This window comes from Neolamprologus brichardi, chromosome 12 (genome assembly GCF_056152115.1).
Source record: "Neolamprologus brichardi isolate AB-2024 chromosome 12, ASM5615211v1, whole genome shotgun sequence".
Classification (NCBI taxonomy): domain Eukaryota; kingdom Metazoa; phylum Chordata; class Actinopteri; order Cichliformes; family Cichlidae; genus Neolamprologus; species Neolamprologus brichardi.
In genome coordinates this window covers 16,773,257-16,788,648 of record NC_142115.1, presented here as the reverse complement: position 1 = coordinate 16,788,648, position 15,392 = coordinate 16,773,257, and the positions used below count along the sequence as shown (strand labels likewise).

The window sequence follows — 15,392 nt, the reverse complement described above, 5'->3', positions numbered from 1 at the left end:
AAGTCAATGTGGATGGTCTGTGTCAAGAAGTCCATCCAGCTTTCTACAATGTGATGACCTTTTGGCCACTGGTGTGAATGCTACCTGCAGCCTAATCAACTTGGCAGGATTAGCTCCAAACCTGATGACTTCCACTGCCGGCAGCTTGGACGGTGAGGAAAGAGACAGAAAGAGTATGAGAGAAGAGGAAGGCAGAAATGGGTAGAAAACAGAGAAGTCACAGAAAATAAAACCACTCAACCATCTGTGTAAAGACAACAATGGACGAACCCTTAATGGCAAAAACGCCAGAGCAGAACTCAACAAAAGACCCTGAGAATGAGAAAGGAGGCAGAGGAAACTAGGAGGAAAGAATTCTTTAGGCCTCTTGACAAATATGTCAATCATCTTACCCTAACTGACAAACACACACACACAAACACACACACTTGCACTGTTACTGCTGAAGTGAAATTTAATTGTTTTTCAGTCTAGTTCAGGGAGATAGTCAACACCCGCCAACCTTCACCACCGCTGAGAGAGAAAGGGAGCAACTGGAGGTCTTTTATTAGATATGATGGCACATTTCACAGCTCCGTGACTTACAGAAACCCAATCCTGCGATTAGTCAGCGCTTTGACGTTATCTTAAGTTTCTTGTCAGAATTAATTTAGTGTGGGTGGGCTGCTGTGGGGCCGTCTGTCTGTCGTGCTCCGCTCCCCTCCGTTTGCCTACAGGAGGTGGGGGATGGAGACAACGGGGGCAGGAAGATCCCTTTCAAATAAGCCCCAGCTCCAGTCAGTGCCAAACCAGCCGCCTGAGAACTAAATATCTCCCCCATCAAAGGGGCCTATTCTGTAAGGGGAAAAGGAGTGAATGAGCTTGAATGAACAGGCTGAAAACGAATCCCGTCTTGGCCCAGTCTGTTGCCCACTTAGTGTTTTCAGCCGTCATCCCCCAAGACACACAGCCTACCCATGACACCGGAGAACTGATATAGGTGATATACTAACTTAACACACGTGTCACACAGAGCTTAACACAAAATCAATGACATACATTGAGGACTAGTATTTTTGTTCACTGAAAAGGAACGTTGCACGATATTCTACTGTGGCACGTTTTCAGTTCCTTTGGTATGCACACGCATTGAAAATCACACACACACCAAGAATTAAATGTAAAAGTATTGATACTCTACCCTGATCAAGATTGGCAAGTGATTAGTGAGAGTCATTTGCCTTGCCCGTGTGAAACTAGAGGCCTGTCTGGAGTCTCAGTGCTTGTGCTGACACTTCATTAGAGGTCTTTTCCTGGTGGCCTGCTCCATCCGGCAACACACACCCATCCCTGCACTGTCCCATCTGATGAAAACTAATGGATTACAGCATTTCAATTTGGGGGAGCCAGCTCTGTTGTCAGCCTATCTTACTCTCCTTCAATTAAACAGCAGCTCTTAGGCAAATCTCTGACATCTGAGAACTGGGAACAAGCCAGTCATTCTGACCCATACATGGGCTTAAGTCCTTCAAGGGTGAAGGCAGCTCTGTTTCCTCTGCCTCCCAATTTTCCTTTCCTTTCCTCTACTTCCGCAATTTGTCTCAGACACTGATAAATCAATTAGGCAGCAGGTAAGTGAGCTTTAGATGTATGTGTAGGTGTGTATATGTCTGCAGCCCACCCAAGTTAAAGGCAAACGAGAGGCCTTGCGAGATTTTATTTGCCTGGATGCGTCCCGACAGAAAACGAGTAGTCTCGGAGGAAGTTGGCTGCAGTCTTGCAGAGATACTGACCAGTGGTCCCCCACGGCGAGAGGAGGATTGCCTTATTTTTAGCCCCATTCTCCATTATCTGGACGCTTTGTTCTCATAATGGTTATCCCTCTCCCATCTGCAGGAACACAAAATAACCCTTTAATGCTTAGAAAGCAGAAAAATGGCCCGGCCTTCTGTAATAAGCCTTGAATTACCTACCCAAGGGTTTTCGTTTCAAGATGTGGAATCTTCAATTATTATGTTCCCATTTAGAAGGAGGAAGGAAAGAAAAAGAGAAAAGGGGAGGGAGGCAGCGAGAGAGAGTGAAGAAGGGATGAGTCCCAGACACTAATGGTGCCAGAGTGAGGCTTTGTTCACTTGCTACATTTAGCCTGTCCTTCATCATCTGCCCTCAGCCTCACAACACCACAAACGATAAAAGACCTGAAATATAGATTTCTCTTATTTTTCTCTTCCCCGTGTCTCACTTTTTAACAATCTACTTGTACTCCCCAACTATACGGATCTGTAATAAATGACTGATACCTATATTTCAGTCCTCAGTGCATAAAAGAAAAAAACAACCTGGGAATGCATTTCTGCCATATATAATGACCAAACTGCTCTTACTGTATAATTAAGAAGAATTTATAAAACAAACCTGAATTTTTGGAGAAGATATAAACTTTGAAAGGTGTCCCTTAATACAATAATCCCCTCAATAATGAACAGAGACAGAATTAAAATGTTAGAAACTATATCATTTAAGTTGACAAAGACATCGCATCCAGTAGTCACAAACCACATTTACATGTGTTATTAGAGCATCTAATTAAAACTGAATCAGAAAGCAAGTTACAATACAGTGGTGCATCTTGGTCAGATTTAATTCCCGACTACAAAGTAATAAGACAATCATTATCAGCTCTCGTTTTTTTCCTGTTCTGTTGTGTGAATTATTTACTTTAGTTTCACAGTTGTAATCAGAGTGTGGATTTAATTACTGTATTTAAGATTCGAGAACACACAGCCACACTGATAATCTGTCATTTAACTCCTCCACACGGCTGCCACTGTTTACCAATCTTGCAACAGATGCTGCGTTATACATCTGTGGATATAACCACAAAATCTGATTTTGTTGCAACCAGCTAAAACATACACACAGACAAGCACAGACACAAACACGCACACAACTGTGATCTTTTAATGGGAGGTATTTTAGAGGCAGAGATTTCTGCATTAGCACGCAGCCACTGAATCCTTTTACCATCCCCCCTTCAAGTATTAAACGGTGTAAAATGTCTAGTAAAAATATGAAACAGACAGGTTAGAGTGTAATAAGATGAAGAAAAAAACGCCATCATAGGAAACACTGTCATAAGCCATGTGATGTTGTGCCCATAACCAGATTGAGTCTCCACTACTGCTTTCTTATCTGTGCAGCCAACATGCATGCAATCAGAAAAAAACAATCCCACCTTAAGTAAGAGGCAGTCATTAATAACTGAACATTAGAGATTTGAGAGATCAAATTCTACATATAATCCTATGAAAAGTAAGTACACCTTATAGTTCAGTAGCTTATAAAACCAACTTGAGCAGCGTTAACGTCAAGTAATCCTTTTGTGTCATTTTCAGTCATTTAGGCCTGCATTTCTTTACAGCGTTGCTTTTGTTCATAACAGTGTTCGAGTCAGGTTGAGGTCTGGGCTTGGGCCATTGCAACACCTTGATTCTTTTGTTTTTCAGCCATTCTGTAGTAGACTTGCTGGTGTGCTTGGGACCATTGTCCTGTTGTATGACCCAATTTGGGCCAAGCCTTAGCTGTCAGACAGATGGCCTCAAATGTGACTCAAGAATATTTTGGTATACAGGGAAATTCACTGTTGACTCAATGACTGCAATGTGCCCAGACATGACTACAAAACAAGCCAGTTGGTATGATGTGCTTGTACTGACATGCTCTGTTGGTGTTTTCCCAAACGTGACACTGTGTTATGTCAAAGGTCATTGCTCCAGAAGTCTTGCAGTTTGTTCAGTTGCAACTTTGCAACCTAAGGTGTGCTAGCATGTTCTCTTTAGAGAGAAGAGTCTTTCTCTTGGTGATCTTTCCAAACGAGCCATACTTGTTAGGTCTTTATTTTTTTTAAATTGTAGTATCATGAACTTTAACATTAAACATGCTAACTGAGGACTGTAGAGTCTGAGATATAGCTTTGGGTTCTTTGTAATTCTTCTGAGCATTGCATCATCTGAACACGGCAATTTGCGGGGACACTAAGTTCTGGGAAGACTTTGGCATTGTTTTAATACACACCTTACAAAACCTCAGCTTTTATAAAATTAAAACACCCTTAACTAGAGGCACCTGCCGCTACTTACTTAATTCATACTGTTGTAGCATTTTGTCACAGAACTGTATAGAGCCTTGTGAAAACGTTGTTTTTCACATGAATATATGTGAAAAACATCCAATGTCTGAAGTACTGTTATCAATCAAAACTTCACAAAAAATACTTTACTGCGGTGCTTTTTTATTGTAATACTAATCTGACCAATATATAGCACTGGGTTTCCTGCACTTCACCTGCCATCCACAGAAAGAAAAGGAACGCTTCACAGGAAATATTCCGTCACAAATAAACCAACTTAAAATGTCACTGTTATTATTATCTGGGGTGACAAAAAGGGGTGTAAAGTGTCTGGGTGATGTGAAATTCACAACATATGTTTGCGGTGATAAAGATCAGGAAACTATATCAAGTCGAGCCCTCTGCGACTCTGACTCACCTGTTGGCATTGAGATTGAGCTTCTCCTCTGTGTCTTTCATAAGCTGTTCAAAGTCCAGATCACTGGAAACACCTGGAACCAGCAGCTCCACAAAGGCATGGTCTTCAGCAAAGTCCTCTGGCCACTCCATAGTGCTCTGTAAGATAGGGAAAGCGTTCTTTATCACCACATTATATGTTTACCAGTGTACACACCCCACTTTCTGTCCCTTTTCTCTTTCTATTCCTCTGCCTTCTTCTCCTGTCTTTCAGCAACCTGGCCTTTACCTGGCATCATACTCACTCGGAGAATAATTTTAATAAATAAATAAATAAATAAAATTTTAAAAGACTAACAAAAGGGCCTATAGGGAGTCGACAAAACATTCAGACTATGATTCTGCTTGATAAACTGTCCCATAGGACAGGTTATGTAAAAAAAGAAAAAGATCTGTACCAGGTTATAAAACAAAATAAGGCACAAGGCTTCACTGGTGTCAGGATTGAATCAGCAGTGTAGATTGACATCAATCAACCGCATGATCTGGAGTGTTGTATCAATGCAGCTGTTTGAGAAGCGGCGCACACATCCTGTACACCCAGCGCAGACTCTCATGTGATCTAATTTGAAATTTCCTCAAACAGAAGTCTTATTAAGAGGCTCAAATCAATTTCACCTGAAACACCTGAAACAAGGGGAAGTCTGTTATCAACAAGAAACAGCCCCCCCTCCCTTTTTTCTCAGAAAAATCATTTGCAGTTGGAGGGCTCCTGATCAAAATGCATTGCCTGAGCCTCTAACCATTTCCACCTACTGACACTACAGTAAGTTAGCAGAGGAAAAAAAGAACAAATAAATAAACAATGAGGTGAGATGCTCTTCAGTCAAGGCTTTAAATAAACAACTCATCTCCTATGGTCTCTCCTGGAACTGCGGGGCCACCCTCCCACCCCCCACCTCCACCCTGTGGTGCTTAATGCTCATGCTAACAGCCAATCCCACGGCAGTGCCGCACTGCTGGGTCTCATATCAACATTGTCATCAGCACGAGTCAAGTGGAAGGTAATGGAGAGTGTCTGTGTCAATTTGGCTTTCTCACACTCCGCCTCTCGCCCCGTCCTCGTCATCTGCTCTGATTTTAATAATCCCTGTCAAACTCCAAACAGCTCCCTGCACTCCGCTCTGCGTCTTCGCTGCTGCGTACAGTCTATGCCACTCTCCCTGACAGAGTAGACAGGAAGCTCAACATTCATTTAGCCTGCACAAAGGGAGGCCTGTCCAGCTGGACAAATATTATTTTCCTCTGCTGACAGCCTCACCAGTTAAGCTTGTCCTTTATTATTTCTCCCTCTCTTCTTCTCTCTTACTGCTTCCCCTCATCATCACGCTCCCTCTGCGCCACTGACTGAGAGGGGGGTCTATGCCCAGTCACTGCTAAAAGAGAAAAGGATTTTCAATCCACGGATTAGGAACTCAACATTGTAATTATATAGACTGAGCAAGATAGTGTGTGTATGTGAGTGAATTTGAATAGTTTCTTTGTGTGTTTGCGCTTTCTACACTACCGTGCTTCCTTTCAGGTGCTAAAAGGATAGACAGACAGATGGACAGAGGGTCTGAATGTCCTCACTTTATGTCTGCTGGGTGTCTACCTCCTGTTCTGCCATAATATCATCTGTTATCTTAAGCGTGAGTGTGTACATGTAGGTGTGTGTGTGTTAGGATTCACCAGGCATCACACAGGGCCTCATTAGTACTATACTTTAAATCATCCAGTCTCCATTGTCTTGTCATTAGCTCTTTAGAAAGCAGATGTTGGAGGAGCCCCTGTGTGTTTCGCAGCATTGCAACAGGGACAACAGGGCCAAGCAATGAAATGCTGCCTGCTCGAGACATCAAATCCACAGCTATTAGACCAGGATAGGAAACACACTCTCCCTCTCTCTCTCACACACACACACACACATCACTGTCCAATCTCTCTTGTTGCTGCCTGTCTAACCCAGCTAGGCTAACACACAGGCCCATTTACAGTAATGAGTTTGTCCTGAAATATTTAGCAGCGTATCCCCCAGGCTGCCGCTTTAAAACCACTTAGAGCATGTCAAGTTAAAGTCAACATTATTTTAAAGAGGGTACCTAACAGTCTGCTTTAAAGGAAACATAATAAATTAAACAGGTGCATAATCTAAGATCACACTAGTGCTGAGAACTATCTCATTAATACCCAGAGGAGGCCACTGCTTCACTGTTACAGTGCAACCAAGTGGCCCTCTACATTACTTGGATTTTGACTCATGATCTTGACTGGCTACTTTATCACTGGCTTTGTAAGTAAGAGGCACAACTCTTGTAAAAATGTATCGGTCACTTTTGTCTTTGCTATAGGGAAATATGTGGATATAATATCTTCCTAAAATATGCTGTGTTAAACCATCCAGATTTCAGAACGCAACAACTTTTTCCTCAACCTAAAAAATGCCTATGTGATTAGCCTACACAGAGGGAATGAATAATACATGACTTCCCAATCTCCTCGACGACCAAATATTACTCGTTTTTGTTGTTGTTTTGTTGAGTAGTTACCATCATTCAGCAGTATTAAAGTACCCTGAGCAATGAGTCAATTACAACCCTTTAAAAAAAAAAAGACAATATTGTGACACTGGAGCAGATCATATATCTTAGCTTATTGCAAATGCCATGAGTTCAGCAAACTTAAATACTCCGATCCTAAAGATGCATTTAGTGCTCATGCACAAAAAGACTGAATGTTGGAAAATGATTACTGTACAGAGGATAAAAATGAGACAAAAGTAAATAAATTAATATGATTTAAACTGGATGAATGCAAATGATTAAAACTGGTTGATATATGTTGCAGTAAAAAAACAAACAAACATGGGAAATCATTTCCTTTGAGAGGTTAGTACTAGCAACTGCTTTTGCTTTTACACCACTTTTTAACTCATAGATAAATGATCATTTATCAGAATTATTGTTGATTACGTTTTCCAATGTCAGTTTGTCAACTGGGGCTCCAATAAAACCTGGTTCTAACTGATAGAAGCTGGATCATCATGGTTTACTCCCTTAAACATACCCAGGGTCGCACATCTGTAAATCCCTAATAAACTGGGTCCCACCTCAGAAGCTGAGAGAAGTGTAATAAACGATGAAACCCACTGGGCCAGCTTCCTCCTTTAAAAGGTCTGGAAGCGACTCAGAAAAGTGGCTGTCAGACTTAAGAAAAAAAGGCATGTAATGACAATCTTCAGACGGAGAAAATGAACTGAAAAGATGATGATGAGGATTATTACTATTACCTCCCCTAAAGAGGTTATTTCTTTTGGTAGCATTTGCAAGCCCAGGTTATTCTGTCTGTAAACACGGCAGTTTGAAAAGTTTTGAATGAATCCTGATTAAACTTTGTAGCGGTGTAGAGTTGAGTCATGTTAACAATCTATTACAATTTGGCTTACATCCACCAAGGTCCTCAAGTTCAACTTAATGATTCACTGGTTGAAAATTGACAAAAAGCCTTATAACTTCTATAAGGCCTTATATAAACTATAATCCTTACAAGTGTTGTGTGTATCGTAAATCTATAGAAATTACAACATAAAGATTTAAAATATCACGTTACATTTGACTGCTGACCTCTCCTTCAAGGTCAATAGACTGATCTGAAGGTGAACATTATATTGCTATACAGAGCTATTTAAAATGGTTTCTTAGTGCCATTGATTGAATTGACAACATAATATAAAAAAAAAAATAGGGAATGATATACGGGGATTCTAAATATCAAGTTACTTTGGACCTCTAACCTCTTCTTCAACATCAAATAAGGTCAAACTTTCAATGTCTTTTATCTTTATCTTTGTGGGCAATATTTAGGAAATGATACTGAATATCACATTATAGTTTGCATTTAATATTATGTCACATTTGACCTCTGATAATAACAATAATGATAATAATTGCTGTTCTGGATCCCAACAAAAACTCTGTTCAGTGCATTATAAATCATATAAAGCATATTTTATTCCCAGTAGAAAACAGGAAATAACACGTGTTTAAACTGGTCTAATGTACAATTTCAAGTAAAAATATACGTTAATTTTGAATTTGATGGCAAAAATCTCTTTAAAAAAAAAAGTTGGGATGTGGGCAACAGAAAGCTAGCAAAGTAAATGATACTAAAAAGAAAAAGGAAAATTTGCAACCAGCTTGGTTAACTGGCGACAGTTCAGTAACATGAATGGGTATAAAATGAACGTCGGAGAGAAGCAGAGTCTCTCAGAAGATGAGCAGAAATTCACCAATCTGCAAAAAACTCTGTGTACAAATTGTGAAGTTTCAGAGAATTGTTCCTCGGATGCCCCTTTAGCTCAGTGGGTGAGCAGGTGACCACATGCCAACTCACTGGAGTGCTGGGCACAGGTCCAAGTTTGAGTCCAACCTGTGCACCGTGTCCTAACCCTCTCTCTCTCTACTTTCCTGTTTATCTTCACTATCTTCACAGAACAATGTTAACTGCAAAGCCCTGTATGTCTGCTGTTATGGAGGTGCATTAGTACCTATAGAATTGGTACTAATATTGGCGATAGAATTGATGGGGCGACTGTGGCTCAGGGGGTTGGGAAGCGTATCTGTAATCGGAAGGTTGCCGGTTCGATCCCCGGGCTCTCTGTCCTGGTCGTCGTGTCCTTGGGCAAGATACTTCACCTACTGCCTACTGGTGTTGGCCAGAGGGGATTGCAGGGCATTGTAAAGCGCTTTGGGTGCCTTGAAAAGTGCTATATAAATCCAATCCATTAGAATTGACCTATAGAATTGGCTTACACATCTAGAAAGGCACCAGTAATTCTGAAAGGTATATATACACATTTTAGACCAACATATGTCCCAAACCCTAACCACAAGAAAACCACATACTGCAGCTATGACATCAACAACATGACTTCATAATAGAAGAATCTGGGTGCTGAACTGCCTGCAGACCAGGTCTTTCAGCAACTGAAAACATTTGGCATATAATGAAATAAAAAAATACAACAAAGAAGACTGTTGAGCCAGAATTCTCTGTCAGATAAGAATGGGACAACATTCCTCTCCCAAAAGTCCAGCATCTCTCATCATTTCCCAAACATTTATGGACTGTTGTTAAAAGAAGAGGGGATGCTACACATGAACATGACCCTGTACCAAATTTGTTTGAAATGTGTTGATGTCATCAAATTCAAACTGACCTTTTCGTTCTTCTTTAAATGATACATTTCTCAGTTTCACATTTGATATGTTTTCTATGCTCTTTCATAAAACAAAAATGTGGGTTTATGTGATTTACAAATCTTTCCGTTCTGTTTTTTTATTGACATTTCACACAGTTTTCCGATTGTTCAGATTGGGTTTGTAAATGTTACAAGACTCATTTCCAGGATTCAACAGATAAAAGCTTATCACCAAAAAAGTTGAGCTGGTCACTGTCACTTGTTCTTTATGGGGGGTGTTTGGCCAAGCACTGACACATTCTGACCTTCCAGATCAGACTTTTTTTTTTTTTTTTTTTTTTACATCCTAATAATTTCATCCATACAACAAAAGAAAGGGATAAAGACTGCCTATCATATTTATAAAACCTCATCTAAAAGCAAAATAAGCAACTGTAACCAGTTAACACACTAAAACCAAACTGTGCCAAAACATTTATCAATTAATGATTCTTCCCCTCGCTATTAATGATAATTTTATGATTACAAAGCAAAGACTTAGCCATATTGTTGTTTTGATAATGAAATAAAACCACAAAGAATACAGACAGGCCCTGCTGAGACTGTTGACTTTTACCTGCTTGTCGTAGTTCCTGCCATACAGCCACACACAGACCTCTAAGCTCACCGCATGCAAGGAAGTGGTACTGCGTTTGCTTATTTTGACAGTTCATCTGTATCTTTAAAAAGCCGTTTCGTGTGTCGTATAAAACAAAAGAAACCCGAATGAAACCACTCGACTCACTCAGCGTTGCATGTTATGCGTGTCCTACCTTACAAAAGCTCTTACTTAATCCATCCGGTGTTAATCCATTACCGGCGGGGAAAATGTGACCGACATCATTTGTAGTCACTTCATGCTGATATCTGTCTGCGACAACTATTTGTAGCTAATAACAAAAACAGAGACAATTCAACAGCCAATAAAAATATGATATTGCATTACTATGACAGGATATCTACCGCTGTCACCAAATATTGCACTAAGCAGTTTATGTACACAGTTTCCCGGGCAGCCGATATGGCAGAAGTCGCATGTCACTTTTATTGGTTATCTATCGATAAAATAGCCCCGTTACTCAACCACTGCTGCACAACATCTAGTTATTTTTTGGTGATTTCCGGGGACTGAAAGCGTCCGTGACAACAACCCGGAAGTAGCTCTATGAAAACTTCCGCTCGGTGGGAAATTCCAACTGACGAATCAAATGGTGGGGAAACGCTTTCGCCTTCGGGAATTAATAGCATAATTTTTACATATCGAAGATGATGTTTTATTTAAAACATATATTTAATATATTCTGACGTCTTTTTTAAATCAAGTATATAGCCGTTTGTTATTGAGAATGCATGTTAAAAATGTTACGATATGAGAGATCCCCCCCTGTCTTTCCAAAACAATTGGATTTCATAAAACTGCTCAACCTTGCAAATTGGGTGGTGTACTCGCGTGTAATTTTTCTCATTAAACTTATCGTTTGGCCGTTATGTTGAACATTTATCCACACTAAAGAGCGAATGCGCCATGGATTTTTGTTTGGGACGGTTAATGTAGCTTCGGATAAAGTAGCCACACACTGGTCGAAGTTTATTCACTTTGTTGGATGTTTTTGTCAGTGACAAGAGTTTGGCGCGCCCGGGTGTAATTGGAAGTTACCACTGGTGGTATGACCGAGGTACTTGATCAGCTGTGCCATTAAAACAGTTGACATTACTTATTGAATAGAAAAGAACTGATATTTTTTTCTTGTTAGTTAGTCTACTCTGACGCTGCAAAGCAAATGATATGCCAGCAAGCCTTAGTTAATTATCAACTGAATAAAATTTTGTCACGATCTGTGTAAGTATTGACTTTGTTTGATGAATTTTGTAAACTAGCTAAGCTAATATTCTTGATGTGCAGTTTGAACAGTACATTGTTCTTCCTGATGTACCAACAGTGAAAGCTTATCGTGAAAACAATCTAAGTCATCTAGTCAAACAAGAACTGCAACATTAGATTGGCCAATGAATGATGCGATCTATCATAACTTATTGTCTCCTACAGTTTAACGAAGTACTTCATTTTGGCTCTTCTTCAGTTTCTTCACGAAGATGGACACCTGCACACACGTCTTCCAGATTTCTGGGATCAAAATCCGCGATGAGAAGAGAGTTCTGATCCAGGGAATTCAGCAGCTGGATGGGAAATACATTGGTGGCTCAGTGAGTAAGATTGAGATCCCTCAGTAGATTTTAGGGAAATGCCACGTGCACTTGTGCCCAAGCTGAAGGGTTTCAGCTTGTGAATAATTTCATATTTCTTCCTGATGTGTTTAGCCTATGCGATGTAAGAAAACATAATAGTTAGAGACTAATCATAAACTAAAGTAATGATGAAAGTATTTAGACACCAATCAAAAAAGAAATGCACTTGTTCCTAAAGTAGCTGACTGAATGAATTACTTGCTGTGCTTGCTGTCAATCATTAATTAGTTCTGTGGAAGTCTGTGTTCTGTGTCTTTATCTTGACAGTCCAAGTAAAGTTTTCAATTGTATTTTTATATTTATATATTGCTTTGATTATCCCTCTACACAAATGAGAACAAAACTATTAGTGTATATGAAGAATTTCAATTCAAGTGTTGTTAAACAGCAAGGATCTTTTTTAATACAGCTTTTCCAAGCATCCTAGTTTTATTTTGGATCTTATTTCACACACAGAACCAAAATTATTGCACAAAACCCCAAAACTATCAGGGTTAAAATTATTAGACCTTTGTGCAGGTCAGTCAATAGCGCTAACTTTGACCTTTGGTTTGCGTCGTCGTTGTGTTGAAAGACGAAGCAGCAAACCAGACCCAGTTCTGCTGCTGACTGCTTAAGGTTTTCTTTCAAAATCTTCATATCCTTTTTTTCATGATTCCTTTCACGAGATGAGATTCCCACTTCAGGACGCACTGAAGCATACAGCATAATACTCCCACCACCGTGTTTCACTTTGGGGATAGTGTTCTTTGGGTTGTATGCCTCACCCTTCTTTCTCCAAGGATAAGCAGGGTCTCTCTGGCCAGAGAGCCCTGGTTTTGTCTCATCTGACCAAAAGATGTGCTTTCAGCATGTGCAGTCTTTCTGCAAAAGTGGAGTTTTTCTTCATCTGCAACCTCGCAGTCCATTCTTGTGCAGGTGTCTAATGATTGCCTTCTTTGAGTATACAATTTACAACTTGGCTAAGTCATTCACTAGTCTCTTGGAAGTTGTTCTGGGGTCTTTACACTGTGATAACTTTGTATCCATCTCCTACTTTGTGCATCAACAATTCTTTTTCTCAAGTCTAAACTGTTTGCTTTCTGTTTTTGTCATGAAGCTTTCTCCTGTGACAGCTCAAACTCTTGCTGAAGTTTTTATACTGTGTGTAAGTTGGAAGGTAGCTCTCGGTTTTCACATGATTTTACAAATTTTGAGCATTTGAGCAAAGCTAGTGTAGAAATGCTGTTTAAGAAGCACTAGGGAATTTTCAGACAAAAACTATAAATGTCAAAGGGGAGCGGATTACTTTGCCCCGATTTGCAGCTAAATCAGATGGTACAACCTAGCATCCTCATCTATTAACTTACATGATAAATGTGAATAAATGAACTGGGGATCCACCTAAAAGTGGAACACTGTTAGTTGCACTGAACATCTGTTGTTGATTTCAAACTGCAACTGTTGCGTTATTGACAAGCTCCACTTGCAAAACTGTCTTGTGATGATTACATATAACCACCTTAAACTGCCTTCTTATAGGTATATCAGCACACTTGCACCCATCTCATAATCCCTCAGGTGTTGTCCAGCGAGAAGTTTTTGGCAGCTTGTGCTGCAGGTGAGTCATGATGGCTGTGAATTTCATGTCAGTGGATCTTTGTTTTTGTTGCTGTTTTAGCCTACATACATTTAATGTAGCCATAAAATGCTTCATTGTTTCTTAAGTTTTTTAAGTCCTAGAGGTAACATAACACATTTTATTGAATTTCTTCCCTCTTGCTGCTCGTCTCTTGCTAGGAAAGTGGGTTGTAACTCCCGACTACGTGCTGGACAGTGTTAAGAATGGCTCCTGGCTCGCAGAGGAACCCTATGAGGTGGCCATTTCCACAGGTTCCTCCGCTGCCTTCTACCCTGTCAAACAGTGGAGAGAGAAAGTGGCCAGTGGGAGACTGAAAGGGGCCTTTCAGGGCTGGAGGGTGCTCCTTATGGTCCAAGGGTCCACACGCAGAGCAATGTTCAAACGGTTACAAGCCCTTGTTCTCTTTTAACCCATGTTCAAATAAAATGAGTGTCTGGTTAATTAATACATTTTTGGGTTTTTTTTATTCATTCACAGACTCCTAAAAGCAGGCAGGGCTGAGGTATATCACTGCCCTCCCCCCTCTTATGCCTCTATTACTCATGTCATGGCGAAACCCGTTACAGAATCCTCAAAATCCCACAGTGCTCCTTGTTACCCTGTGAGCCACATAGTCCAGCACCTCTTTGGGGTAAGTCATAAGAATGCATTTTCTTTTGGGGGGGTGGTGATTTAAATATTTTATATGGTCTTCATTTATATGGGCACATATCCTGATCTTTATTAAACAGTTCATGTTAAAAAAATTATCTTGTAGACTGAAAGCCTATTGTTTGGGGGTCAAAGCAATCGTGTGGATATGAATTTCAACATAACAGAAGAGCAAGAGGCTCATCCAGCAGATGTGAAGGACAATTTCTCTACTTTGGAGGCGGAGCTTAAGACATATATCAAACAAGTGGTGTGTATTTGTTTTTTTTTTTGTTTTTTTTATGAGTGGTTTTGTGTTTTCTTGACATTATTATCATTTTCTTTTCTTTCTTTTTGTTGCTTCTAGGGCCAGCCAAGACTGTGCTTCCTTGAATATTTGGGCTACCATGACCCCTATAGTCCCCTGGCTCAGGTAGATGTGCAGACATATCAACCCCCACCCTTGATCACTACTGTACATCTCTACAATAACTATATGTTTCATCAAGAGGATCAGGTCATTTAATTTCCTTTATGTCATGCATTTCAATGGAAAGTGACATCTAGAGCAAGGGCGTATCATACCCAGGTCACAATTTAACCACCACTGTCAGCTGATCTGAGAGTTGTGATTGGCAGGCCTATTAACAATACTCTCCACTGTCCTGTCCATACCTTACCCAAGTGGATATTGCTAATAGAAGTGCTCATGTTTTTCCATATGCCATTTACCCATAACAGACAGTCAGAAATGACCCCCAAGAACTTTTAAAGCCCGTTCACTTCCTATTTCCATTACCCTTCTGCCCTCAACTTTTTTTCCCCTCGTCTTTCTGCCATCCATCTCTTTGAGTGCTGTGTTTCCTTCTGCTTTCCATATACCCCTTGAATTTTATCATTGTTCTTGTATTTCTCCAGGCAACAAAAATGGACTTCAGCAATGTTGGCTGCATGATAGAGTGTGGCCTCTTCACTGAAGCCTTGGACTCAATCAGAAGCGGTGTGTACCCAGGCCTCCTGCCACCGGCGCCGCACCTGATCTCCCTCTTAGAATACGCTCAGCAGGTAGGCATTACCATACTGCAGAAACTCCCACCTACTGCTAGTGCAAT

General features: G+C 40.3%; 2 protein-coding genes across 8 annotated transcripts in view; one reads left to right on the top strand and one right to left on the bottom strand.

Annotated features, from left to right (window-relative positions):
• The window catches only part of kiaa0825 (KIAA0825 ortholog), a 117,477-nt gene extending 106,560 nt beyond the window's left edge, over window positions 1-10,917 (bottom strand). The window contains exons 1-3 of one of the 3 annotated variants that reach the window (XM_035905234.2): window positions 10,783-10,917; window positions 10,556-10,672; window positions 4,527-4,663 (exon numbers count right to left, since the gene is read on the bottom strand). In XM_035905234.2, the coding sequence (XP_035761127.1) occupies window positions 4,527-4,657 (131 nt within the window). In that variant the 5' untranslated portion in view covers window positions 4,658-4,663; window positions 10,556-10,672; window positions 10,783-10,917. Of the gene's footprint in view, window positions 1-4,526; window positions 4,664-10,359; window positions 10,384-10,555 lie in introns of those variants that run through there. The other 2 variants (XM_035905233.2, XM_006784091.3) reach the window with 2 other exon arrangements.
• A 31-nt stretch (window positions 10,918-10,948) lies between these two features.
• slf1 (SMC5/6 complex localization factor 1) overlaps window positions 10,949-15,392 on the top strand; it is a 33,529-nt gene continuing 29,085 nt past the window's right edge. Inside the window, exons 1-8 of one of the 5 annotated variants that reach the window (XM_006784089.2) lie at window positions 10,949-10,993; window positions 11,864-11,987; window positions 13,551-13,629; window positions 13,809-14,034; window positions 14,128-14,281; window positions 14,408-14,551; window positions 14,648-14,713; window positions 15,199-15,345. In XM_006784089.2, coding sequence (XP_006784152.2) covers window positions 11,877-11,987; window positions 13,551-13,629; window positions 13,809-14,034; window positions 14,128-14,281; window positions 14,408-14,551; window positions 14,648-14,713; window positions 15,199-15,345 — 927 coding nt within the window. In that variant the 5' untranslated portion in view covers window positions 10,949-10,993; window positions 11,864-11,876. Of the gene's footprint in view, window positions 10,994-11,146; window positions 11,459-11,496; window positions 11,623-11,829; window positions 11,988-13,550; window positions 13,630-13,808; window positions 14,035-14,127; window positions 14,282-14,407; window positions 14,552-14,647; window positions 14,714-15,198; window positions 15,346-15,392 lie in introns of those variants that run through there. The other 4 variants (XM_006784087.2, XM_006784086.3, XM_006784085.3 and 1 more) reach the window with 4 other exon arrangements.